The following is a 27,208-nucleotide window of genomic DNA, read 5'->3' as shown; positions in this document are numbered from 1 at the left end:
CATGGTACTGTTAGATTCACTGAAATCTGAGTAATTCATAAGAGTTCTGGCCTGCGTGCCATGACGGCTCCACCCTGTAAGTGCTGTGATCTGCCTGCAAACCTAGTTTGGTGTAAGTTGCTCTTTCCCCCTCGCTGATGGAGAAAATAATCACATAAGCAGAACCACTTGCATCTACGTGTGCTTTTTTATGTTGCCTCCCTCCTTCCCCTTTTCCTATTTTGGAGGCTGTAAAATGGATCTTCTAATTGATGTATCAGATATATTTTTGTATTAGATTGTGCCTACGATGAGAGAAATCTCTAATGTACATTTTATGTACTCAGAACACATTTATACTTTGACACATTTTGAGGCATGGTCTAGTAATAATGTAATATGCACCTTTGTGATTAATGTATTTAAGATTTTACTTTTATTGGGTTACGTATCTTTTTGATTTTAGCACATAATACCTAAGTATTTGAGTAAAGAATTATTACTTTCAGATGTCACAGAAAATTAGAATATTTATTGTCCCATATTGTATAAGTCCATTATTTAGAGGATTTGCACTTTCATCTTTCTGCCAGCTAAAATTGAAGGGCAACGCATACATGATTTTTAAAATACACACGTGTGTGTGCACATATATTCCTTTGCTGTGTAAACTTTCCTAGTCGATTGCTTCCTTAAGCAGATTGTGGTGGTAAGTATTCAAATACGGCTCCTTTACCTATGCAGGTATATGGTCACACAGTCATGACGTACTGATTGGTATTTCTTTATTGTTTTGGATGCTGTTGGTATATTTTGTGGAAAAAAATCTTGTTAAGCTCAGATCCTTCCAAGAAGATACATAGTAGAGGGAGGGGACTTGAACCTAGGAAGAGGAAATACAGAAAGAGAAAAGTACAGGGGAGGGGGAGCAAGAGATGGAAAGTTGGCCCATAAAAAATGTGTCCCTTCAGTTAAAGTGAGCAGAAATCACCCACCTGGCTAACTTGTGAAAACTAGTAAGGGTGCTGAGCACTAGCTCCAGTTCACTGGGGTGTTCAGTAGAAGTAGCACACTTGTAACTTAGCTGAGCTCTGGATTACACTTACTTTCTGCTCCCATAGGCTAGTGGTTCTCAAGTTCTAGTTCTACAGATTATCTGTACTCTGAGATTCTGATTCAGTAGGTTTTAGGTAGGGCTTGGGAAGATACTTTTAACAGGCTCCTTGGCTAATTCTCACGCAGGTGTTCTGCATTAGAGAGACATTGCCCTAGGTTATCATGTTTTGGTGAGTATTTAGTAAATCTAAGAGTCAAACATATGGTAAGGATATGCATATTATGCGGCTGCTGAGAAAATGCTTCTAACCCGTTGGTTTTCTAAAGTGGGAGATTCCTGAGCTGAGTTTTAAAGGCGGAGAAAGATGCAGTCAGGTGAAAATGATGGCTTGAAGGATGTCTCAGGCCTTGGACCTGATGAGCAGAGGCACAGATGTGACAAATAGCATGTGTATTCAGGCCCAGTCTCTAGAGAGTTGAGTGGAAACCAAATGGTAAGATGAAAGAGTGAGACTGAGGTCACAGCAAGAACCTTGGACTTCTATAGTGTAAGGATTTGAAGGGAGGAGGGGCAGGGAGCAATGGAGAGCAAAGTAGATTTGCAATTTAGTTAGATTCCTAGTGACTGAAAGAGATGAACACAAGGACAGTAAGATGGTAAAGCCACATCAAATCACTAGGAGTTCTAGAAATCAAAGCAGCACATAGTGGTTTGAAAATTTTTTGTTAGCTGTTTTCACTGTAACAGTTTGCATTTCAGAGGAACTTGGACAGAACAGTCATTGCAGAAATGTGGAAAGAGTATAGGCTTGCCTTCTGAGTAACAGATGCTCCACGCAGTACATAATTGGTGTTCAAAACGACCCACTGAGGTTCGTTAGGTGACACAAGTGTACGTCTCTCATCCCAAAAGTCACCATAAAGGGGATCTCTAATGTTTGTGTTTGGGGTTGATGAGAACCAGAAAAATGTACCATCTGCAGGTCTATCGTCATACTCAAAGTCTAAAAGAGGGCATGTCTTCTTTTAAAACGTAATCTTCATGAGAAGAGGGGGCTTGTCTGTCACAAAATGGGCACTGGGTAATAATTAATGGACAGATTAATATCCCCAGAAAATGCCATGTGTGCAGCATAGATATAGGCCGGGACTTCAACATTGCCTGTTTCTGCAAAGTGCTCTGGAAGTCTTAGTTTTTTCTAACGTAAAAAAGTTTTGTCAGATATATGCCCTAATGATGGTATTTAACGGTTGATTTACAGTGATTCTTGTTGCTTTTTAAACATGTGGAAATGGGTCACAGCGAAGACTGCTTGGAATCTGATCATCGTGACTGTGGTGGTATTTAATGGCCAGCACAAATAAGAGCCTGAATGGGTAAAAAAGCAGAGAGGGTATTTTAAGGAAGTCAGCGTTCCTTTACTAGGGTAAAACGGAGTTGAAGTTACACACAGCCCTCGTCGACTTGCACCCTGCCGCTGACGGTGTGGTCTGCGGAGGAAACATGGTGCCTGAGGTATTGCAAGAACCGGAATTACGAAGAAACAGGCTCAGGATCAATGCCAAACTCTCTTTCGGCAGGCGAGTTTCTCAAGAGAAGTACTGTGCTGCGTGATATTATTGTACCAGTGTGTGTTGTGTACGCCGTGGCAGAAATTATTCTTCAAAAAGGCGACTAGAGAGCAACAGATTTGGGGGCGGGGGGAGAGTAGTGTGATGCCGTGACAGCAAGATAGAACTGCCGTAAATCTATTTTTCTTTCCTTCTAAGCCAGCTGCTCTTTGAGATCGAGGGATCCAGAGTGGAGAGGCCGTTGACTCGACTGACTCCCGTTTGGGAATGTCCGTTTCCTACGCGGGTTTGTATTCGCCCGGGAAACGCAAACCACGCCTCCCTACTCTGCTCAGAGTGCAGGCCTTTGTCTCTTTCGGCTCCCCATTGGCTGGGACGGCCGAGGCCCCGCCTCCTCCCGCGGCCGTCGGGAGCCTACAGCGAGAGGGCGGGGCTTTGTGACGCAGGCCTGACGTCCCCCACCCCAGGGGTATAAAGGACCTGCCGGAGCTCGAGCTCCTGCAGGAGCCGCCGGCAAGGGGGCGGAGAGGACGCTGTTTAGAGCGTAGCCGGAAAGGAGAAGGTGGGGCGAGTCTGGAGAAAAGGCTCCCTCCCAGCCCCTTGCGGCCCGGTGGCAGTTAGGCCCTCGAGGCGCCTCGCGCGGTGGGGTTGGGGGACAGTTCCTCAAGTGTCGGAGGGCCTCTGGACGGGGAGGCCTGCGGGGAGGGGCGGGCCCACAGCGGCCAGTGAGGCACCAGCCGGCCAGCGCCCGTGCGGTGGCCTCCGCGGGCCGGGGTCCGGGTCGGCTGGTGCGCCGCCGCTGAACTAGTCGGCGTGGACTCGGGACGCCCACCCTCTTCTCTGCCCTCTCCACCAAGCCAACCAAACAGCGAAACAACTTCAGGCCCTTAGGTCTTTAGGGAGTGAGTGGTGGGTACCGTTGACGTCTTCTGTGGCTCCGAAGCCCCCCACTCTCGCATCTTCAGCCAGAGGCACCGTTTTCCTGCTCTAGGTGTTACCCCTGTGTTAGTGGGTTTGGCGCGGCGGTCGGGGGTTGTAAAATCAGTGTTTGGCAAATATTCTTTTGTCAAATAGACAAGGAGAAGTTTGGGCGGAGTAAGTAAGCTGTCATTTTAAAGAACGCTCAACGTCTGTATGTGTGACTTTACCCCTTGATGTAGTTATTGACAGGTGTCACAGTATTTCTCATCTTGTTCAGGACAGTTCTTTGTAAGGAGCTACGTGGTAGGACGCTCCGCATCCCTGGTCCTGGGGCGGTAAACGGCCCCGCACATTCACAAGGTCTGGGGTGGGGTGGGAGCGCAGCAAATTTAGAATCACTGTGTGGGCGCTCTCCCCACAGTTGGTAGCACCACCTGCTGACTGCAGAAAGGGTGTTTTGTGAGCTCCGTCGTGGCTTATTGGTAAGCCACTTTCAAAACATAACCTATCTACTCAACCTGCCGGGAGCAGGGGTGCAAAGCATGTACCTAAAAAGAAAAAAAAAAAAAAAAAAAAGGAAAAATACACATATGTATGTATTTATACACACATATAAAATATATAAATGAATATGTATCCATATAATTGCAGCCTATGTGCCTTACCATTTAGCATGTGGGCCAGCCACAGGTGTACTACTGGTTTTTTAAAGATGGTTTAATTCAGTAAAGCTCCTGTTGAATGATACTCTAATAGTTTTCATTAGGGGATTGAATACAATACCCTTAAATATATTCTCAAAGGTTTTGCTCTGGCTGATACAGATTCATTTTTTCCTGACATTTAGGAAGATGAAATGTGCTTTTAAATACTCAGAACTTTGCTGTGACACATTAGTTGCTTTTTATTAGAGGTTGGCCCCTTGTATAATTGCTGTAGCTAAACTGTGCCATTTAGCCCCATGAAACTCATTACTCTGTTTACTATAGAGATATTGTTGAGGACATGGTTCATTATATCCCACTATTCTCCTCTTTATGAGGACCCATAGGAGAAATTTCTCCTGGGTCTCAGTGCCCAGAATAGCTGTGATTCTCCCATGCAACTGATTTGTTTTTTTATCTCAGGAAACCTGAATCATTTAAGTGTTTCTTACTATGTGATGGCTAGTTGGTAACTCAGGGCTTATTTGACACGCCGGTCACTAGTGTGGGACCTACAGCTTGTATTGGGATACTAACTTTTCCTGAGGCTTCGTGCTATTTTTTCTACCATAATTTTCCTCTTAACCACTGAACTAAGTTTCTTAAATATTTTTTTTCTTTATGTATATTTATAAGCCTTCTTAAATAATTTTTTAGAAGGAAACAACACACACACACTGACACAGTTTAGGGTGGCAACCTCTGCAGCTCAGAGTTACAGGTAAGACTATGCAATACCCTTGGTACCACTTAAAGTCCAGAAAGCCAAGAGAAGGGAGAGAGGAAAACGAGGGTAGAGGTTATGGAAAGATAAGAGAAAAGAAGTACGGGTGGTGGTGGGTGGCATAATACCACAAGTAACTATTCTGATTAAAGTTAAAAACAAAATTAAAGCTAAAACATGTAACTTAAGGATGATCAATGTGTCTGAGAATACATTTAGAAAAGTGAGAAAAAAATACATTTCCTTGTAGAAATTCTGCTTTGTAACTCTATTTGATGAAGGTACAGAAAAGCCAGTACCCATGTGGTTTGGAAGGATGTTTCTTGGACACAGAAATGAGTTTATCTTTCTTGAAATTTTATTGCACAAAATATTTACTGACTTTTATAGAAAAAGGTTTGTTTGGTTTTTGTTCTTTGTTTTTAATATCATACTAGAGCTCCTGGTAGGGCTTTTCCCATGGATTTCTTTAATCATACCAGATTGCTCATCTGCACAGAAGTTGTTGGTAGTATTGTTCCTTTTTTTTTTTAACTACCATTAAACATTCGCCCATTTTATTAGAATAAATACCTAGAGATTAGAACTAAAGCTAGTAATTTTAATAGGAGATAGATTTGTTCTTAGAAGCTATAGTTAACTTGTAAATTTTTAATATAAAAGTATGTACTATTTATAAGACTTTTTCTTCATTATAGTTGAGATTACAGACATCCTGCCAGAATGATTTCTTCAAAGCCCAGACTTGTCATACCTTATGGCCTCAAGACTCTGCTTGAGGGAGTTAGCAGAGCCATACTGAAAACCAGTCCACCAAACATCACCCAGTTTGCAGCAATCTATTTCAAAGAGCTTATTGTGTTTAGAGAAGGTTTGTTATTGCTCTAGATTATATATTTGTTGCTTTGAAAAAGAAAGCATTTTAAATTGGGAATTTTATGTATCTGATTTCCTGTATTTCTTTCTTTAGGAAATAGTTGTCTGGATATAAAAGATCTGGTTAAACAATTTCATCAGATTAAAGGTAAGTACAATAAGTAGTAATAGTTAAATAGTTTAATAAAAACCTAGTTATAAATTATTGCATCATTCCTAGCATACATTCAAACGTAAGTGATACAAATATCGTCTGTTCAAATAATTACACTGTAAGTAATCACACTGATCCTTTATTTTTTAATTTATTTTTATTTATTTTTTAGAACTTTTATTGAGATACAGTTAACATACAATAAACTGCATATATTTAGAGTGTACAATTTGGTATCCTAATCTCCCAATTCATTCCCCCTTAACCCTCCCTGCTTTCCCCACTTGGTGTCCATGTATTTGTTCTCTACATCTGTGTCTCTATTTCTGCCTAGCAAACCGGTTGATTTGTACCATTTTTCTATAGTCCGTATATATGTGTTAATATACGATATTTGTTTTTCTCTTTCTGACTCACTTCACTCTGTATGACAGTCTCTAGGTCCATCCATGTCTCTACAAATGTCCCAGTTTCCTTGCTTTTTACAGCTGAGTAATATTCCATTGTATATATGTACCACATCTTTTTTATCCATTCATCTGTTGATGGACATTTAAGTTCCTAGAGACTGTCATACAGAGTGAAGTGAGTCAGAAAGAGAAACACACTGATCCTTTATTTTTATTATTGAATAAGTTTTTTTAAAAATCTGAGAAATGACATTTTGGAGGATTCTAAATCTTAAAAAGACAAAAATAGGAAACACTCATCTTTTGCAAAGCCATTTGGTACAATGATTTTGCAAAGCCATTTGGTACAATGAGACCTAGAAGAGTGTGCGTAAACTATGACTCAAGGCCTTTCCAATATTCCCTGTCTTTGAATTGAATTTTGTGGTAATACTCAAATTATAATGAGATACATCACTTAAGAACATTGTATAAACACTCTTCTTGGAAGATTATTTTAGTAGAAAAGGTTAATCACCCCCTTTTTTTCCTCCCCATTATGGTTTAACTGCAGTCCAGCTAGCAGGACAGGACATCAATTAGGTGTCACTAACCATCTTTTCTGTTCCAAGAGTCTCTTTATGTAGTGAAGAGATAAGTTTTTCATAGAAAGTGGTCTCTGCTCTGTCTCTGTGATGTAAGGCTGTATATCTGCTTAGAAAAACTTGTTTTATGTATATATGTGGAAATGTCTATCTTATGTGAACATAACAGCATGAAACAGTTGATTGAAGGAGCAGTGAAGAAGTCAGAGGGAGAAATGAAAAAGGCAAAGTTTACATGATGAACATTTGGGAAGATTAATATAAACAAGAGAGGATATATTGGTTAAATCCCAAGAACAGGCACACATGTCTAAAAGAATGGTAAGAAAAAGCTTTTGGAAGAATTTTGTGGAGAAATGGTGACTTACAGTGAACATGAGAAATAACTAAATAATGTTACACTGGCTGACCAACATCTTGAAATTACCATAGAGAAAGAAAAGGTAGGATCAGTGAGTTTCAGCCACTTTTATTCTCTGCCACTGATGTTAATAGATAACATAGCCAAGATGGGGAGAAATTAGGGGTGAGATGTAGAAAAGTGTAAAAAATCACAAGGGCTTGGATCTACAGTGAAAGAGACACCCGAAACAGACAACAAGATTAAGAACAGCAAGAGGCAGCATTTCAAGCTGTAGGAGAGTGAATCGCTGTGGTTTAGGAATATCTTCTTGTCTAGTCTGGGTGCCTCCCTGCAGCATCTTGATGGCATTCTCAGCTTACCAAGGGAAGTAGGTCTGGGATTTGCTTACTACCAGGAGGATATACAGACAAGCGCTAGAACACTGACCACCCTCCCCCTTCCCATGAGCCTGGTTTCCTAGGCAGTCAAAGTGATTATGGCCTTTGTACTCATGTCCTTTATACCAGGAGCTATGTTTGAGGGGATTGGCTGTGCAGGCTTGCTGTATATGAGAATGGTGACAAAGTCAGTGACTCTTGATGGTGGTAGGTAACTAAGTGGTAGCCTTTGAGGCTAATTTGTTTACTGAGGAGTTTACCCACCATTCAACTTAGTAAGTGAAGTAAACTGCTGTGGATTTTGGTCCAGCTAGGGTTAACATCTTTGAATCTCAGGGTTCAGAATTAACAGACTGAACTAATGGAGCAGCCATACTTTTGATGGAGGTAAGGGGTAGGAGATACCCCTGTCTTTCTCCTCCAGTAACTGTAGACATCAAGGAAATTGATATTGCGTACAGATAATCCTAAAAGTAAGCTCATAGTATGGCTGTAGAAACAGATTGCTCTTTAGACAGTAGAGTAGAAATGAACGTTGCTTGTTCTATTTCACCAGAGAGTTGGGGAAGGTAACACGAAGGTATGACCAGAAAATACAGAGTTCAATGTTATGGTCTAATATCAGTTGGGCTCATTTTGTCTGCGTTTATTGTCATGCCAAATGGCTTCTTAATGGACTTATTCATTAGTAAATAAAGAATAGATAAACAACAAGGTCCTACTGTATAGCACAGGGAACTATATTCAATATCCTATGATAAACCGTAATGGAAAATAATATAAAAATTATATATATATATATATATATATAAAACTGAATCCCTTTGCTGTACAGCAGGGGAAAAAAAAAGATAGTACTGGTTATTAAAACTTGGGGATGTGGGCAAGAGCTGAACTACCATCCCTAATGTATTGGTCCCCACTCATCTCCCAGATATGAGATGTATCCCCCAAAGTTATTTCCAACTGCTGAGTTCGCTGCCTAGCAGCATTACTACCAGACTGCCCCTATGCATGGAACGTGTGGAGGTAAGTATATCCTGCACATATCATTTGTTTTATTCAAACACTTCATTCTGGGATTTTTCCTAGAAGGAGCCCCATTTTTGGTAGGCCTCATCATAGGACCAACAGTGTTTACCCCTCTCCCCATTGCCTTCAAAATTTCATGCAGGGAAGAGGAAAAGAACTAGACATTGGAGCGAATTTTTCTCATTTCTCTGTCATCTCTCACCTTTTCTCCCATTTTCCAGAGCCTGGTTCTATCCAGACCTCCATTGTGGCATTTCATCCACATGTGCTCATTTCCAAAGCAGCTCATGTAAAACACTTTCTTGGATCCTCCCTTTTTTTTTCTTCTGCAATTTGATTAAATAGGTCTTACTACTGTATGAATCAATGAAAGCTTTTATATTTCTCAGTCTTCTCAGCAGTTTCTTCACTAACCCACATGAATCATTAAGGGAATTTTAGAAACTCAGGCAATATTTTAAGGCAGAACTGTTGTCTCAAGTTCTACCACTTAGTATATCTAGGAAAAGAAGGAAGAAAGAGAATGGAATTTTTTGAGTACCTGTTTTGTCCTAGGCATTTACAATATATTTTGTCAAGATAACTTTATAAGGTAGGTGACATCACTGCAGTTTTACTCAAGAGAAATCTGATGCTTGGAAGTGATTATACAACTTGTAAGTTTCTAAAATATTGATTGATAGGGTTGGGATCTAAATTTAGATCTTCCTAGTAGCATGAAGATCTTCCCAGTAGTATGACTCATTCTCTTTCCACAACAGACAGAGTGACATACTAGGATCCCTCTAGAAAACCTTTAGTTTTTGAACTCAGATGAAATCTCAGTTCTCTTTCCCCACATTATCTTCCACTTTTCACTGCTTCCTCCTGTCAGCTTCCTATACGGAGCCTGCAGCCCAGATTGTACTAATTCTGACCTTTTCACCACTCTGTGAAGAGGGCAGTGGTTTTTCCATCAGAGTGGTAAATGAGACCTCAACACCATTATTACCTTCTGTCCTCCTAAGCCTGAGTCTAGTTTCTTGTGTTATTCCTGTCTTGGCTTCCGACAGAGGCAGGAAGTAGCCACCTCTTCTGAAGAATCAAGAAGGCCTAGCCCACATAAGATCCCCAACTGAGTTACCCTGTTAACTTTTCTAACTGATCCTGGACGTTCTTGGCGTGGCCATGTAGCAGTAATTATGGTTGTGACTGCTGCTGATCACTGGGCCCAGTCACAGTTCTTATGTGCCACCATAACAGTTATGCACAGCACTGAATACTGTCTTGAGTTATATATTCATATTAGATATTCATAATGTTTTCAGTTTCTTATGCCACATTCTATTTTTATGCCTTATAGAATTCAGTACACATACTTGTAGCTATCCACTCTTAGTAGAAAAACAAGGAATCTATCTGTTTCAGGACTATCATACTAAATTTTATGAGGCTCTGGTGTACTTTGTACTTTCCTGGGCATTTTTTTTTTTTTTTTCAAGTAAGGCTATACTGATTCCCTAAACAGGGATGAGTATTGTGTCAGAAGGACCCTCTTATTTCTGGAAGTCTTGTGTTTGCCTAGGCAGGGTGGTAATTTGCACCAAGATAACAATTTTACTAGGTCAAAAAAAAGTTGGAATGATTATCTGGTGATGATGTTGGGAGTGGGGCTTAGGTCCTTCATGCTTTAACGCTGTGGTAAGATTAATCATTTGGGGAGTACTTTATACTAACGACGGCAAAGAAATCACTGAGCAAACGGTATAGTCAAGAACTGGGGTCAGATGGTCAGACTAGGGACAGAAACACAGGGTCAGGATTAAGAGAGGAGGAGGCTGGGGTGAGAGGCAGATAAGGAAAACGAGGAAGGCTAGGGCAGTAAACCAGGCTGCCAAGATGAGGTCAGGAGCCACAGGAGATGTCAGTACATGAAGGAAGGACACCTCGGGCCTGAGAAGGTAAGTGTATAACTCCGCTATCCAGAAACTTTGATAGCTCCGTATTGTTCCAGACTCTTCAGTGTTGTAGAGATACTTATAAAAAATATTCCATTAGTATACTCTAATTTCAGATGACCTTTATTTTTTCCTGTTTGCTCTGTTGATTTCTACCCACTGAAGCATTAGTTTACTGTGGGGAAAAGGCAAATATAGTCTAGAGCAAGGAAATCATTACTCAGTGTTGAGTTTCCAAAATTCACAATAAAAAATCTAACACTTTGGAGTTTTGCAGGAGCCTGTTTTAGTTGAGAGAAGATTTTCTTGGAATTTCCAAAGCTGAGTTTTGATTTAAGACCTAACATTACCAGATTCAAGTTTTTACTTTATATTAGCCATAGAGGAGAGAAGAAAAATGATAGGATATAAGGCCATTTCCTGCTACATTGGAAAGGGAAATGGGAAGTCCTTCTTGACAGTGGGGTTGTGGTGCTGGGGTGTGGGTAGTGCATGAAAAGTGCTAGCTGAGATTGAAACTGGTGATAAGAAAGGTAGGTGGAGTTTCTGATCAGAATTCCCTAAGACCCAAGCAGGTGACTTGTTCTCTGCATTCCTGGGTGCTGCCTAGAAGAATGCATGCTTCTCAGAAGCTGAGTGGTTGGCATCGTACTGCATTGAGCACATCACATGCTGCATTGAACTCCTACACTGTAACTGTCATGAGCAGACATTCAGTAAATATTGGTTGAATGAAATAATGGATCAGAATAATGAAGCAATGGATTAGAAATAATGGAGAGTTTTTCTCAGAGGAGACAGATAATATTTATTTCCTATGGCCTGTGTGTGGCCTTTAGTGGATCCAGATATGTTTAGATTGTCCCAGAGTGCTGACTAGCAAGTAACCCAGATGGGGAAAAATGAAGTGACTCAACCCACTAGCAGAGAGCTAAATGTCCAAGCCGAGAATAAAATAAAAACTGTCAGCTAGGCCTTAATTGCTAAAGGACCAAATTAGGAAGGGTCACAGTCCTTCAGTGAAATAAGCACACGGGCCACACTCTCCACAAAGTAGAAACCTGAGTAGTAAACAGTGATGTCAGAGACCAGCACCCAGAACCCAGGCAGTATGAGTTATGCCTCTACCAGAGGTAACTGAGAGCCAGCAGAAAAGGACAACATGGGGATCAGAGCTAGAGCTCACCACAGCACTCAGATTCCCTCTTCAGAAGTGGGGAGAACCTTTGATAAAAAAGCAGTTCTCAAAAAGACTGAATGATAAACACAAAGAGACTTTTAAATTAGAAGGGACAAATATCCTTAACTATGATCAAATAAATTTTGCCTTTGGGAAGTAAGCATTTTAATGCAATTTGAGATCATCTAGAGAAAGTAAAGTAATGCTTTCTGGCATGTTTGAGTTATAGTAGGTAAATTTTGATCCCTTTATAAGAGCATGGCATGCAGAGCTTTCTGTGATCTGAATCCATCCTGCATTTGCAATCATCTCTCATTTTGTAACTTCACAGACCTTATGCACCAGGCAGACAACTTGTCATCTTCTGAAAATGTGATTTTGATTTTGATCATTGATTTTGGCTTATGTTGCTTCTCCCTCCAGGAGTTCCTTTCCCTCCCCTTTCTATCTTTCAAATCCTGCATATCCTTAAAGTCTGATTCATTATTTCATTTAACAGATACTTAAATTCCTATCCATTGCCAGATACTGTGCTAGGTGAAACTGAGAGGTTTCAGTTTCAGCTATGATGCAGTAGCTAATATTGGACTTACCTTCCTATCACAAGTACCCATAAAAACTGAAGAAATTATATAAAACAAAGCCCAGTGCCTGGATTCTTGGGAAATGAGGGCACAGAAATTGAGCCCCATGTTTACCCTGGTGTCATTTTTCAAATTCATGGGCAGGAAAATAGAGGCCAAGGATCACCTTCTTGATAAGTCTTAAGATAACATATCTAAATACCCAATGAGAAAATGGATATTACATAATTCATAGAATAAAAACAGACATGGTATCTAAAGAGCAACATATACCACAACCCCCTCATTCATGTTGCTCCTCATTCATGTTGCTTTACAACTTCTAATTTATGCCCCGTATTAGTTAGGAAAGCACTCAGCTGCAAGTAACAGAAAACCAATTAGCAGTGAAAAACAAGATATCTGGACGTGGTGTTCATTCTGCTGCTGATATTATCATAATAAAGCATCAGTTATCTAGGTTCTCTGCTTTATCATTCTTAGCATATTTTGCTTGTGGCCTCATGCCACTGCTCTAGGCATTATGTCCATGTGTAAGTCAGGAAGGAGGAGGAAGTGGTAGCATTATTAAAAAAGTAAAATCTAAGAAGTCTAGTAGACTTCCACTTCTGTCCAGTTGGTCAAGGGAGACTGATAAATTTTCTGATAAGGGACATCAGAATGGACAGGGCTGGTTTACAGCCGTATTACTCTACAGGGATTCTTTGGCATCTTGGATGGGGTAATTGTGTGGGGCCCCTTTCACACCTGCCCCTTCTCATTTAAGCTTAACAAAAATTACCTAAAAGCCATTGTATCCCATACGTATTTCAGTCACTGCACCAATCACACTGTCATCTGTTTATGTGCCTCTAACCCTAACCAGACTGTCCTATTTAGGAAATCTTATTCATTCTTGATGCCCCAGTGTCTGTCACACAATAGGAATTAGGGATTGGTAACTGAAGAATGAATATAAGGAAGAGAAGAGAGGAAGGAGAGAAAAAGAAACTGACAACCTACTTTATAGTCTCTGGTGTTACCATTCCAATCAGTTCAACACGCAATAGTTGGAGTCCTCTTCTCTTTTAAACCTTTAAAACTATATGTACTATACATCAAATTCGCGAGTTCCCCTCTTCCAGGCCTCTCCTCTCCCCTCTCCTCTCCTATTAATGACTCTTCTCATCTCCTATTATGTCCTGCTTCATACTCTCCTCTTGTCTGGGACATCTTTCAGATTTCCCTTCAGTGCCAGAACATGCCTTTTTCCTTATTCTTCCCTGATCATGCCCCAAGCACCCCAAGTCTCCATGTGAGTTCTGCCTATTCCAAGAAATACTACATGCTTGGAATGTATCTATCTTATTGGTTCCATGGAAAATCAGGGTTCTACAGTGAGTTTTAATCAGTTAGTCACTTTATTAACTTTAAAAAGAAATGTTTTAGAGGAAGAAGTGCCTTCAGCGATGTATGTAATTCTGAGAGTTCATGCAGTGGATTTGATGTTGTTGTTGTTTTGTAGTTTAAGTAAAACCAGATTACTGCAGTCATACTGGGTTAATTATCTTCATAAGGTTGATATGTGAGATCAACTTATAGCAAACCTAGTTTACAACTTTAAGAAATAGTTTTCTACACAAACATAATCTGAAGGTTACAAGTCAGCAATCTTTGGAATTGTTAAACAGATCTTAAAACATTAGAGAAAAGCTCTTCACCTTAGTGATAATAGGTATCAACAGAAACTATATAAAGTTATGTGTGTATGATAACTTGTGTATATTTGCTAACATCCTCTCAAGTATTTTTTTTTTTTGGGGGGGTACACCAGGTTCAATCATCTGTTTTTATACACATATCCCCGTATTCCCTCCCTTCCTTGACTCCCCCCCGCCTCGAGTCCCCCCCACCCTCCCTGCCCCAGTCCTCTAAGGCATCTTCCATCCTCGAGTTGGACTCCCTTTGTTATATAACAACTTCCCACTGACTATTTTACAGTTGGTAGTATATATATGTCTGTGCTACTCTCTCGCTTCGTCTCAGCTTCCCCTTCACCCCCCGCCCCCTCCCATACCTCGAGTTCTCCAGTCCATTCTCTGTATCTGCATCCTTGTTCTTGTCACTGAGCTCATCAGTACCATTTTTAGATTCCGTATATGTGAGTTAGCATACAATATTTGTCCCTCTCTTTATGACTTACTTCACTCTGTATGACAGATTGTAGTTCTATCCACCTCATTACATATAGCTCCATCTCATCCCTTTTTATAGCTGAGTAATATTCCATTGTATATATATGCCACATCTTCTGTATCCATTCATTTGTTGATGGGCATTTAGGTTGCTTCCATGTCCTGGCTATTGTAAAGAGTGCTGCAATAAACATTATGGTACACGTTTCTTTTGGGATTATGGTTTTCTTTGGGTATATGCCCAGGAGTGGGATGACTGGATCATATGGTAGTTCTATTTGTAGTTTTTTAAGGAACCTCCAAATTGTTTTCCATAGTGGCTGTACCAACTTATAGTCCCACCAACAGTACAGGAGAGTTCCCTTTTCTCCACACCCTCTCCAACATTTGTTGTTTCCAGATTTTGTGATGATGGCCATTCTGACTGGTGTGAGGTGATACCTCATTGTGGCTTTGACTTGCATTTCTCTGATGATGAGTGATGTTGAGCATCTTTTCATGTGTTTGTTGGCCATCTGTATGTCTTCTTTGGAGAAATGTCTATTTAGGTCTTCTGCCCATTTGTGGATTGGGTTATTTGCTTTTTTGGTATTAAGCTTCATGAGCTGCTTGTATATTTTGGAGGTTAATCCTTTGTCCGTTGTTTCATAGGCAATTATTTTTTCCCATTCTGAGGGTGGCCTTTTAGTCTTGTTTATGGTTTCTTTCACTGTGCAAAAGCTTTTAAGTTTCATGAGGTCCCATTTGTTTATTCTTGATTTTATTTCCATGATTCTAGGAGGTGGGTCAAAAAGGATGTTGCTTTGATGGATGTCATAGAGTGTTCTGCCTATGTTTTCCTCTAGGAGTTTTATAGTGTCTGGCCTTACATGTAGGTCTTTAATCCATTTGGAGTTTATTTTTGTGTATGGTGTTAGGAAGTGTTCTAATTTCATTCTTTTACATGTTGCTGTCCAATTTTCCCAGCACCACTTATTGAAGAGGCTGTCTTTTTTCCATTGTATACTCGTGCCTCCTTTGTCAAAGATAAGGTGCCCATATGTGTTTGGGCTTACTTCTGAGTTCTCTATTCTATTCCATTGATCTTCCTTTCTATTTTTGTGCCAGTACCATACTGTCTTGATCACTATGGCCTTGTAGTATAGTTTGAAGTCAGGAAGCCTGATTCCACCAACTCCATTTTTCCTTCTCAAGATTGCTTTGGCTATTCGGGGTCTTTTGCGTTTCCATACAAATCGTAAGATTTCTTGCTCTAGTTCTGTGAAAATTGCCATTGGTAATTTGATCGGGATTGCATTGAATCTGTAAATTGCTTTGGGTAGTACAGTCATTTTCACGATGTTGATTCTTCCAATCCAGGAACATGGTATGTCCCTCCATCTGTTTGTGTCGTCTTTGATTTCTTTCATCAATGTCTTAAAGTTTTCTGCATACAGATCTTTTGCCTCCTTAGGCAGGTTTATTCCTAGGTATTTTATTCTTTTTGTTGCAATGGTGAATGGGAGAGTTTCCTTCATTTCTCTTTCTGCTCTTCCGTTGTTAGTGTATAGGAATGCGAGAGATTTCTGTGCATTCATTTTGTATCCTGCTACTTTACTAAACTCATCAATTAGTGCTAGCAGTTTTCTGGTAGAGTGTTTAGGGTTTTCTATATATAATATCATGTCATCTGCAAAGAGTGACAATTTTACTTCTTCTTTTCCAATTTGGATTCCTTTGATTTCTTTTTCTTCTCTGATTGCTGTGGCTAAAACTTCCAAAACTATGTTGAATAATAGTGGTGCGAGTGGACACCCTTGTCTTGTTCCTGTTCTTAGGGGGAATTCTTCCAGTTTTTCCCCATTGAGAACAATGTTGGCTTTTGGTTTTTCATATATGGCTTTTATTATGTTGAGATAATTTCCTTCTATGCCCATTTTCTGGAGAGCTTTTATCATAAATGGATGTTGAACTTTGTCAAAAGCTTTTTCTGCATCTATTGAAATGATCATATGGTTTTTATCCTTCAATTTGTTGATATGATGTATCACGTTGATTGATTTGCGTATATTGAAGAATCCTTGCATCCCAGGGATAAACCCCACTTGATCATGGTGGATGATTTTTTTAATGTGCTGTTGGAGTCTGTTAGCTAGTATTCTGTTGAGGATTTTTGCATCTATATTCATCAGTGATATTGGTCTGTAGTTTTCTTTTTTTGTGACATCTTTGCCTGGTTTTGGTATCAGGGTGATGGTAGCCTCGTAGAATGAGTTTGGGAGTGTTCCGCCTTCTGCAATATTTTGGAAGAGTTTGAGAAGGATAGGTGTTAACTCTTCTCGAAATGTTTGATAGAATTCGCCCATGAACCCATCTGGTCCTGGGCTTTTGTGTGTTGGGAGATTTTTAATCATTGCCTCAATTTCCGTACTTGTGATTGGTCTGTTCATGGTTTCTATTTCTTCCTGGTTCAGTCTTGGAAGATTGTATTTTTCTAAGAATGTATCCATTTCTTCCAGGTTATCCAATTGATTGGCATAAGTTGCTTGTAGTAGTCTCTCATGATGTTTTGTATTTCTGAGGTGTCTGTTGTTACTTCTTTTTCATTTCTAATCCTGTTGATTTGCATCTTCTCCCTTTTTTTCTTGATGAGTCTGGCTAATGGTTTATCAATTTTGTTAATCTTCTCAAAGAACCAGCTTTTAGTTTTATTTATTTTTCTTATGGTTTCTTTCCTTTCTTTTTCATTTATTTCTGCTCTGATCTTTATGATTTCTTTCCTTCTGCTCACTTTGGGGTTTCTTTGTTCTTCTTTCTCTAGTTGTTTTAGGTGTAAGGTTAGGTTGTTTATTCAATAATTTTCTTGTTTCTTAAGGTAGGACTGTATTGCTATAAACTTCCCTCTTAGAACTGCTTTTGCTGCATCCCATAGGTTTTGGGTTGTTGTGTTTTCGTTGTCATTTGTTTCTAGATATTTTTTGATTTCCTCTTTGATTTCTTTAGTGATTCCTTGGTTGTTTAGGAGTGAATTGTTTAGCCTCCATGTGTTTGTATTTTTTGCAGTTTTTTCCCTGTAATTGATATCTAGTCTCATGGCGTTGTGGTCTGAGAAGATGCTTGATATGATTTCAATTTTCTTGAATTTGCCGAGGTTTGATTTGTGACCCAAGATGTGATCTATCCTGGAAAATGTTCCGTGTGCACTTGAGAAGAAGGTGTATTCTGTCGTTTTTGGATGGAATGTCCTATAAATATCAATTAAGTTGAGATGGTCTAATGTGTCATTTAAAGCTTGTGTGTCTTTATTTTCTGTTTGGATGATCTGTCCATTGATGTAAGTGGGGTGTTCAAGTCTCCCACTATTACTGTGTTCCTGTCGATGTCCCCTTTTATAGCTGTTAGCATTTGCCTTATGTATTGAGGTGCTCCTATATTGGGGGCATAGATATTTACCATTGTGATATGTTCTTCAGTGGATCCCTTGATCATTATGTAGTGTCCTTCCTTGTCTCTTTTAATAGTCTTTACTTTCAAGTCTAATTTGTCTGATATGAGTATTGCTACTCCAGCTTTCTTTTGACTTCCATTTGCATGGAATATCTTTTTCCATCCCTTCACTTTCAGTCTATATGTATCCCTTGGTCTGAAGTGGGTTTCTTGTAGGCAGCATATAGAAGGGTCTTGTTTTTGTATCCATTCAGCCAGTCTGTGTCTTTTGGTTGGAGCATTTAATCCATTTACATTTAAAGTGATTATTGACATGTGTGTTCCGATTACCATTTTCTTAATTGTTTTGGGTTTGTATTTGTAGGTGTTTTCCTTTTCTTGTGTGTCCTACTTAGAGAAGTCCCTTTAGCACTTGTTGTAAGGCTGGTTTGGTGGTGCTGAATTCTCTTAACTTTTGCTTGTCTGGAAAGCTTTTGATTTCCCCCTCAAATCTGAATGAGATTCTTGCTGGGTAGAGTATTCTTGGCTGTAGGTTTCTCTCTTTCAAGACTTTCAGTATATCCTGCCATTCCCTTCTGGCCTGCAGAGTTTCTGTAGAAAGGTCAGCTGTTATCCTTATGGGTTTTCCCTTATATGTTGTTTGTTGCTTTTCTCTTGCTGCTTTTAATATTTTTTCTTTGTGTTTAATTGTCATTAGTTTGATTAATATGTGTCTTGGTGTATTTCTCCTTGGGTTTATTCTGTATGGGACTCTCTGTGCTTCTTGGACTTGGTGAATTATTTCTTTTCCCATGTTGGGGAAGTTTTCCACTATAACCTCTTCAAATATTTTCTCAGACCCTTTCTTGTTTTCTTCTTCTTCTGGGATGCCTATGATTCGAATGTTGGTACGCTTAATGTTATCACTGAGGACTCTGAGACTGTCTTCTAATCTTTTTATTCTTTTTTCTTTTTCCTGCTCTGTGGTGTTTATTTCCCCCATTCTATCTTCCAACTCACTTATTTGTTCTTCTGCCTCAGTCATTCTGCTGGTTAGAGCATCTAGAGTATTTTTAATTTCAGTTATTTTGTTATCCATTGCTGTTTGTTTTTCTGAGTTCTTATGAACTGTTTCTTGTACTTTCTCTATTTTGTTATCGAGATTTTGTATCATTTTTACTATCATGACTCTAAATTCTTTTTCAGGCATTTTTCCTATTTCCTCCTCATTTATTTGGTCTTGTGGGTTTTTTTCCTGCTCCTTTGCCTGCATGGTGTTTCTTTGTTTCCTCATGGTTGTCCAAACTTTTGGGGTTGCTTGTCCTGGCGATAGAGGTGTTTATAGAAGACTGTCCAAGCCTCAGACTAATGGCCAAGTATTGGATTAAACGAATATTAAGTCTAGGAAACACATACATGTATAAGACACACAATTACTGAATCCATTAGGACAAAGGCTCTAGAAAGACCTGACAGAACCCCAGTGTGCTATCACATATTCAAAGATAAACCCAACAGAAATTGACAACTGAAACAGAACAAATCAGAGACAAAAGCAAAAGCAAACAAACAAACAAATAACACCTTACACATACAAACATTAATCCAGGGAGATTTTGTAAGCTAGGATCAAATATAGAAAAGAGCCAGAGTACCACCAGAGAGAATGGAGATTCTCAGAATGTAATTAGACAACTGTACTAAGAACTAAGATAAAGACAAAAGCCTAATATTAAATACCAAGGCAGTGCATCATCTGGAGAACAGAGCAAGGAGTCTGAGCAGACCGACAGTGTTGCTTATAAGTATGTTAAGATAAAATAAACTTAAAATGGCTGGAAGAAAGGGGAACAGAAGAGCATAATGTGGTTGGAAATATGCAAAGAAAAAGAAAGGAATAGAAATGTATAAAAAATAGGGATGAAAGGAAAGTATGAGAGATATATTGTCCGTACTACCAAAAACTTAGCTAGATATAGAAATATATAAAAAGGCAAAAAAAAAAAAAAAAACAAACCTCCAGAACTGATCCCAGAATGGACCAGTTCACTAGGTATTGATACTACTATTTCTGTTTCCTTAGCGTCTCAGCTGTAAGTGTCCTTCTCCTCGCCTTGGGTTTTTTTGCATTATTCTGTGACCAGCAGAGGTTCCTTTATTGTTCGTCTGTAAGCGTTGGTGTGTGGGGAGGGAGAGGGTACAATAGTGGCTCCTTCTCCTGGGAGTGAGTGAGCAGTGGCGCACTGTTGTTTCAGTCAGGCTTGGAGGTGCCTGTTGCAGAGGGCACTGGTGGCTCAGGCGTAGACAGAAAGTCTTAGAGTTGGGCCTCTCTCGGGGTTTTTTTCTTTTTGATGCTGTTGTTGTTTTTTTTTTTTTTCTCTTGGCAGCCTCCCTGCTGCTGGCATTGCAAGGGGTTTTACTCTAGCCCCGCCCGAGCGCCTGAGGGTGCTTGTTATCCCTGAGCACCTTAGGTGGCCCGCAGGGCGTCTCTCCACTGCCTGTTGCAGAGGCGCCGAAAGAGAGAGAGAGGCTACCCGCACGGCTCCTCCCCCCCGCCCGTGAGCCTGCAGCCTCCAGCCGCCATCATGGCCGGGCAGCTCTCAGGGACGGGCACTCCTCTCCGCGGGCCTCCTCCCTCCTGTCCTCTCGGTCCGTCACCCCACCGGCAACAATGTTTCTCACCCTCAACCGGCTCTCCGGTTCCCACACTCCCGCTCCTGGACCCTCCGTTCAGCCGTGGATCGATGTCTCGGTCCGGGAACGCTGAGCTGCGCTGCGGACCCTCCGTATGTTTCTCACTCCCTCCCGTCTGCCACAGCTCTGCCACTTCACCCTCTTTGAGCCGTCGTAGATGCCTCCCTACCGGCTATGTTGGGCTCCCCGCAGCCCTTTTTGGTGTCCGAGGCCGTCTGCTGGTGTTCAGCTGGTTCTCTGTGGGAATGACTGCGTCCTTCCGTGCATTCCCAATGCATCTGTGGAGAGGGATGCACTCCACGTCTGTCTACTTCGCTGCTATCTTTTCATATTTCTCCCCAGCCATTCTTTTTTTCCAAGCTTCATCTTCAAGCCTCATTTTCCCTTCTGCTCAGGAACTCGGTCGGCGCCGCCCGTGCCTGGGCGGTGGGCCTCCTCCTTCCCTTTCGCAGCCGGAGCCGGAGGCGAGGCCACGCAGGGACGTGCAGGCTGCGCAGGGACGTGCAGGCCGCGCGGGACTTACGGGCCGAGAGCGCGGGAAACGCGGCGGCGCTCGAGGGCCGGCGGGCTGCCCGGGACGCCGCGGCTCCGGGGCCGGGGAAGCGCAGCCCGGGCCGGCTGAGCCCCTGCCCTGCAACGCGAGCGCAGTCGGGTCAGGCGGACCGGTCCCGCAGGGCCCCGCCAACCTGGAAGGCCGGCCCAACCACACGAGGCTCGTTCCCCCTCGGGCAGCCCCAGCTGCCCTCAGGTTTCCGCCGACCGAGGAAAGGCTGCAGGAGGAGAGGAGGGCCGAGGCTCAGCGAGAAGTTTATTCTAGAGGCTCTGGAAACTGAGGTTCCCGGTCTCTTCACCCCTCTCAAGTATTCTAAGCAAAACCAGATGGTTCACCTAGGGCTTTACGTTTTCAAAAACACCGTTAAAGCTTAAGGTATCTGATCTCAATTTAATGTTACAGTGATGAAATATACCTGTTAAAAATAGTACATATGACATACATATGTGTGTATATATGTATGCATACAAATACATATATTATAAATGGGAAAATACACCCTGCATCTTATCACCAAGATGAAGACATAGCCTATTTAATTTTAATCAAAGCTGATTTAAAGATGGTTTATAATTTTTAATTTATCACATTTCAAAACTTCTTTTTAACTAGGTGTTGATTTATTCTTTCCTCATTTATATGTGATTTACAGTTTATAGAAAGAACACTTTTAGGTGAATGATTCCATTTAATCTCTACAAAAACTCAGTGAGGTCAGGATTAAACCCCCCATTTTGTAGACCAGGAGGCTGCAGCTCAGAACCGTCGACTTGGCCATGCATCTATTAAATCACAGTCAGGACTGAAACCCAGATCTTCTCATACACCTTTTTACTAGGAAAAAGTGCCATGAGTTGTTATGACTCATAGCTCTATAATGCCTTACCTTTCCAGAATGGCTGTTATTTAATAGGGGACTTCTAGAGGCAAAAATATTAAGCCTAAAGATGAAGCTTCTAGATATGATTTCAGGTATTACAAGCCTGTGAGACAGATACTTCTAAAATGGCAGGTGGCCCTTTCCACAGAAGCAGAATTCCTAGTGTGTAAATGATGTATCAGATTGGTCCCATGAAGGCCGTCTAGGGATTGCAGTGATGTAACCCCTAAATTGGTTGGGTTCTTGAAAACTCTCACGGTAAGTAAACCATCACTTGGGGAATTTAATCCTTGTGGGGGAAGAGAGTGTTGTTGAGGCCTGGCAGTGGTGTGGAGAGGTGGGTAGGTCAGTTTAGTGAGCAGCTGGGTAGAAGCTGGCGGCTCTCCTACTTCCACTGTTCCTCGGGCCTCCACGTCCTGCAGCGGTGGGCTGCCTGACCTTGTGCTGAGGGCGTTTCTCCTTCAGCCTTCCCTGCCAGCAGGCCCCACTGAGGGTGTCTCTCCCCACACACCTGTCCTCTCCCCGGGGGCAGCTGTTATTTCTTGTCGCGGGTGCTGGGCTTTCCATTGGGGCTGGGGTTCTCTGACCTAGATGGTCCTTGCACCGGACACTAGGGGTGGGCCTTTTTCAGTGTTCCTGTCTTGTCCGTGGCAGCCAGTCTCTGCCTTGTATCTGTGGTCAGTCTTGAGCTAGTGTTTCCTGCCTCTGCCCCAGTGGTAGGAAGAAGCCCCTGTCTGGTGTTGGTACAGGAATCCCCTCTGACTTTCTGCCCTGCTTCCATCTTTCACGAAAGTGCCTGTGAGTGTGGCTGTTCCAGACAGACGTCCTAGCCCTCATTTGGCTTTTATCAGCTCGTTGAGATTTTAGCTGATACCTTACCAGCTTGTATGGTGCTGACCTCTCCAGGCCTTGCCACAGATGAGAGAGTTCTGTGGCCCTTCTCTCCTTGGAGGGGCTGCTTCCTCTTTGGGACTCAGGTTACTTGACTGCCTCGTGACTCTGCTCCCTGGCGGGCTCGTGGTTGTCATTCGGAGATTTATCTGGCTTTTCCTCACTGTGCTGGGCAGGAGAGTTTTGTGCAGCTTTAGCTTAAGCATAAGGCAAGACTTATATTCCTCCATCCAGAGGATATCTTTCCCTCCTTTGAACTTCCACAGGTCTTAACTGGGACCCTTAAGTATTTACACTTTTAACCTGTAATATCTGTGTATCTTACCGCCCCTGAGCTTTATGAAGTCATCTTAATAACTTTTCCATCCTCAACAGCGCCTAGTATACAGTATTTCACACACAGCACAAGCACTCAGTCGGGCATATTGGTGGGTAAAGGGCTTTGTTTGGAAGTGGGTGGGGAAGTCCTGAGGAGGTGATTGGTTAGAAAATGAGGTCATTGTTCTAAGCAGAGGGCAGTAGAGTAGATGTGGCTTTTCTGTCTTTCTGAAACTTTTCTTAGCATGTGCGCATTTGTGTGGTATCCATGTCCGGAATTAGACACCTGATTTGAGTTTACAAGAAATCAGCCGCTACTGTGGAAGGAGACCCTGCAGGACACTGTTCTTTGGAAAAGCAGCTGGACCCATGAAGACATGTTTCCAAAGTTTTGACTTGAAGCAAATGTTCTTGTACAGCAGATTCTACTTTTCCTGCAGATTTTATGATATTAGGGAAATGCTTCCCCAAAGAGATAATCCTCAGTAAACTGATGTGAAAACGTTTGATGAGTAACGACTCAGGTGGTTTAGACAGATGTGTGAGTGACACACAGAACGCTAAGTCCATAAAATGGTACTGCAGTTTTCCAGCTCTAGGGGTTTCTTTATGTCATCCGTTGTCTTGACCTTCTAAGCCATGGTTATTTTCCTCCCGCCTGAGGATTCACTGAGCCCCACTTCTGGGTCCAGAGCGCACGCTCTGCTGCTCTTAGTCTGTCAGTACTTAGGCTGCATTACCACACCTCGCCAGCAGGTGCCACCATTTTTAGGTTAGAATACATGCCGTTTCCTAATGTAAACATATTCTATAGTCCCCTAGTTTTCCAATTCATTAAGTTGAACTTTATATACCCATTTTCTTAAATTGAAGAACGCATTTATTAACATGATGGCATTTGTTTCTTCACTAAGTCATGAAGTGGTTTTCTTTCCCCAGTTTTGTGTGGAAGTTTGGGTGAGAAACCTTTTCCATGGCTGCTTTCAGCTTATTTTTAGGCAGACTCATGGTCTTTCCCCTGACGCTGACCAGCCGAAGGTGGCATCTGATTATTAGTTCTGTTGCTGTGCTACTTAGAGTCACTTATTTCTAAGGAAATGAACTGAGTTGTCTTTCGAGTGGTTAAGGACAGGAACGTTTCATTAACCACACTTCAGTTACAGATGTTGGAAAATAAAGCAAAACTCTTTTGTACTTGCATATATATTGACATCTGAATACTCAACCTAATGCTTTCTTTAAAATTCCTTTCCTTGGGAACATGTATTTATTAACCCATCTGACTCTTATTTTTAGTGGAGAAGTGGTCAGAAGGAACGTCACAAGAGAAGAAACCAGAATGTGTGAAAGAGTTAGGAAGAACATCTGCAGTTTCCCAAGAACCTAGACGGATGGAAAAATCTACGGACACAGAGGAGGACAACATAACTGCACTGCTGTTTAGCAACAAAACCACTCAGTTCCCATCAGTTCATGCTAAGCTGCTGTCAGAGCCTGAGGATGCAACTGAAGTGGTTTGTGGTCCTTCGAAACCGACCACCCCTAAGAATGCTACCCCACCCTCATCACCATTGCCAGCAGCTGTCTCAGCCGAGTTTGCCTATGTCCCTGCTGACCCAGCTCAGTTTGCTGCCCAGATGTTAGGTAATGTTTCACCTGTTCATTCTGATCAATCCGAAATTTTAATGGTGGATGTGGCAACAAGTATGCCTGCTTTATCCGAGGAGATGTTGAGCTCAGAGGCTGCTGAAGATAATGCGGTGGCCACTCCTACTGTTTCTGGAGAGATGGCAGCAGTGCAGGTTCTGAGTGAAAGATCTGTCCATGTAGATTTGGGTTCTAAACCTAAAGATGATAAGGCTGAACCACCAACGGCTTCCTCACTCCCCTTGCAGGATGAACAAGAACCTCCTGCTTATGATCCAGCTCCTGAGGTCCCTTTGCAGGCTGCTATTGAGGTGACATCCGCCGTGCACATAGCATCTATCTATAACGAGGAGCCTGTGATCGAAGGAATTACTTACGTTGAGCAAATACCAGAACAAATAGTTATCCCCTTTTCTGATCACGTTGCTTGTCTTAAAGGAAATGAGCAGTCACCACCACTTAGTCCCATACTTGTACTAGGCAAGACAGCCTCAGGCGTGTCTGAAAAATCTGTGGGTTCTGCAAAATTTGTGCAGTTGCAGAGCGCAAAATATGATTCCTCAGTACATGTGGAGGCAGACGGCTCTACCAAAACAGTGAGCTCTGAGAAATCTATGCACCTTGAAGTGGAGATCTTAGCGCTGGTCCCTGGCAGTGCTGGGCAGGAGGAGTCATGGGAAAACCCTGTGTCCCAGGAGACGGAGGTCAAACCCGCGCTCTCAGGGGACGCTGCAAAAGTAGTGTGCTCAGGTGCGTCTGTAAGATCATCCAGTGGCCCCCAACCTCCTGTTCCAGAAGGTCTTAATGAACCAGAAATGGAACCAGAATGGGAAGCAGCACCTAAACAAGGTTTGATGCAGCCAGGTAAGAAAATTACTTACAAAATTAAAAACTACACTTCCGGTGACATCTATATTTCAGGTAACCATCTAGGTAGGCTTCCTGCAGATTGGCCAAAAGTCTTTATTTTAAATAGCATTTAAAATGCCAAGCCTATTTAAAGGCTTTGTTGTATTTGTGATTTTACTCTTATGAGATGAGTGATTTTAAAGTGACATCACCACTGCCTGGCCTCAAAGTTTGGTCATCTAGCACTTTTGTGTCTTGGACATATGTCGTGAAAAATGTTACAGCCTGTTGTCAGGTACAAAACACATTTACGTGACCTCGATACTCCTGTTGCAAAACCATACTTAGGGGGTGTTGGTTTGAAATTTCTCACTTGTGAAAGTAAAATCAAATAACAACGAAGTATTTACATAGGTGGTGGCATTAAAAACGTGGAAGAAATGGTGGTGTGTTCGACTGCTTTCGCGCTGAGGGAGGAGAGCTCTGCAACCTGGTCTGGGGGCTGGTCAAGCCCTGCCGTGCTGCCTGGGAGCGTCCTGCAGCTGAGGGAGAGGGTGAGAAGTCAGGCTGAAGTTCTGTCACACAGGGGAGCGGGAAGGTAGCAGCAACAGAAAGGATGGATGTGGCGAAGCTGGCCGCTTCTTTCTCTTGGTTCCCCACCAGGCGCCCAAATCAAGCCGCTTTCTAGGCTGTGGAACTATCACTACCGATTTCCTGTGACACAGACACGGGTTGACTTGCTACCTTGATCTAATTCTGGCATTTGGTCTGCTCACCCTCCTGCTCGATCTACACACGTTCAGGGGCTCTTCTCCCTTTAGGGAGGTGGGATGTGCAGGAACCAACCCCCATTCCTTTTGCAGAAACTCTCTCAACCTTGACTTTTACCAGATCCAGAGTGGTAACCGCAGCAGGTGTTTAGAGATCAAATTCTGTCTGGCAGTGTGACAGGGATTCTGCACGGCTGAAAAGGCAGAGGGCAGTGCTGGAGCGTAGCCTGTGGGGCTGGCATTACACTTGTGGCCTAAGCAGCACTTCCATCCCAAGTTACTGTTCTCAAGCGCTTAACTATCTCCAAAGCACTAAGGGTATTTCACAAAAACCTGAAGACTTGGCTTGTGCATATTTTTAATTACCTTCCAGAATGATCAGTTGAAAGCATCTGAAGCTACTGAAAACATAGCTTAATCATGTGCACGGGGTTATTTTCTTTCCTTGGGAAGGAAAAAAAGCTGCACTAGGGATGCATGCCCCGTGTTCAGAGGGTGACTCAGCACAGTTGGGCCAAGTGCAGCTCCTCCATCAGGAACCTCTGCTCTTCCGACCCATCTTCTGGGACTCGT

General features: G+C 42.0%; 1 protein-coding gene across 3 annotated transcripts in view; it reads left to right on the top strand.

Moving 5' to 3' along the window:
• The first annotated feature begins 533 nt into the window (after positions 1 to 533).
• Positions 534 to 27,208, top strand: part of CABYR (calcium binding tyrosine phosphorylation regulated) — a 29,214-nt gene continuing 2,539 nt past the window's right edge. The window contains exons 1-4 of one of the 3 annotated variants that reach the window (XM_057698872.1): positions 534 to 2,893; positions 5,655 to 5,827; positions 5,927 to 5,980; positions 24,666 to 25,013. In XM_057698872.1, coding sequence (XP_057554855.1) covers positions 5,680 to 5,827; positions 5,927 to 5,980; positions 24,666 to 25,013 — 550 coding nt within the window. In that variant the 5' untranslated portion in view covers positions 534 to 2,893; positions 5,655 to 5,679. The other 2 variants (XM_057698870.1, XM_057698873.1) reach the window with 2 other exon arrangements.

The sequence above is a fragment of the Hippopotamus amphibius genome, chromosome 11 (genome assembly GCF_030028045.1).
Source record: "Hippopotamus amphibius kiboko isolate mHipAmp2 chromosome 11, mHipAmp2.hap2, whole genome shotgun sequence".
Lineage (NCBI taxonomy): Eukaryota > Metazoa > Chordata > Mammalia > Artiodactyla > Hippopotamidae > Hippopotamus > Hippopotamus amphibius.
Note: the sequence above shows the minus strand (reverse complement) of the source record. Positions and strands in the feature narration are given on the sequence as shown.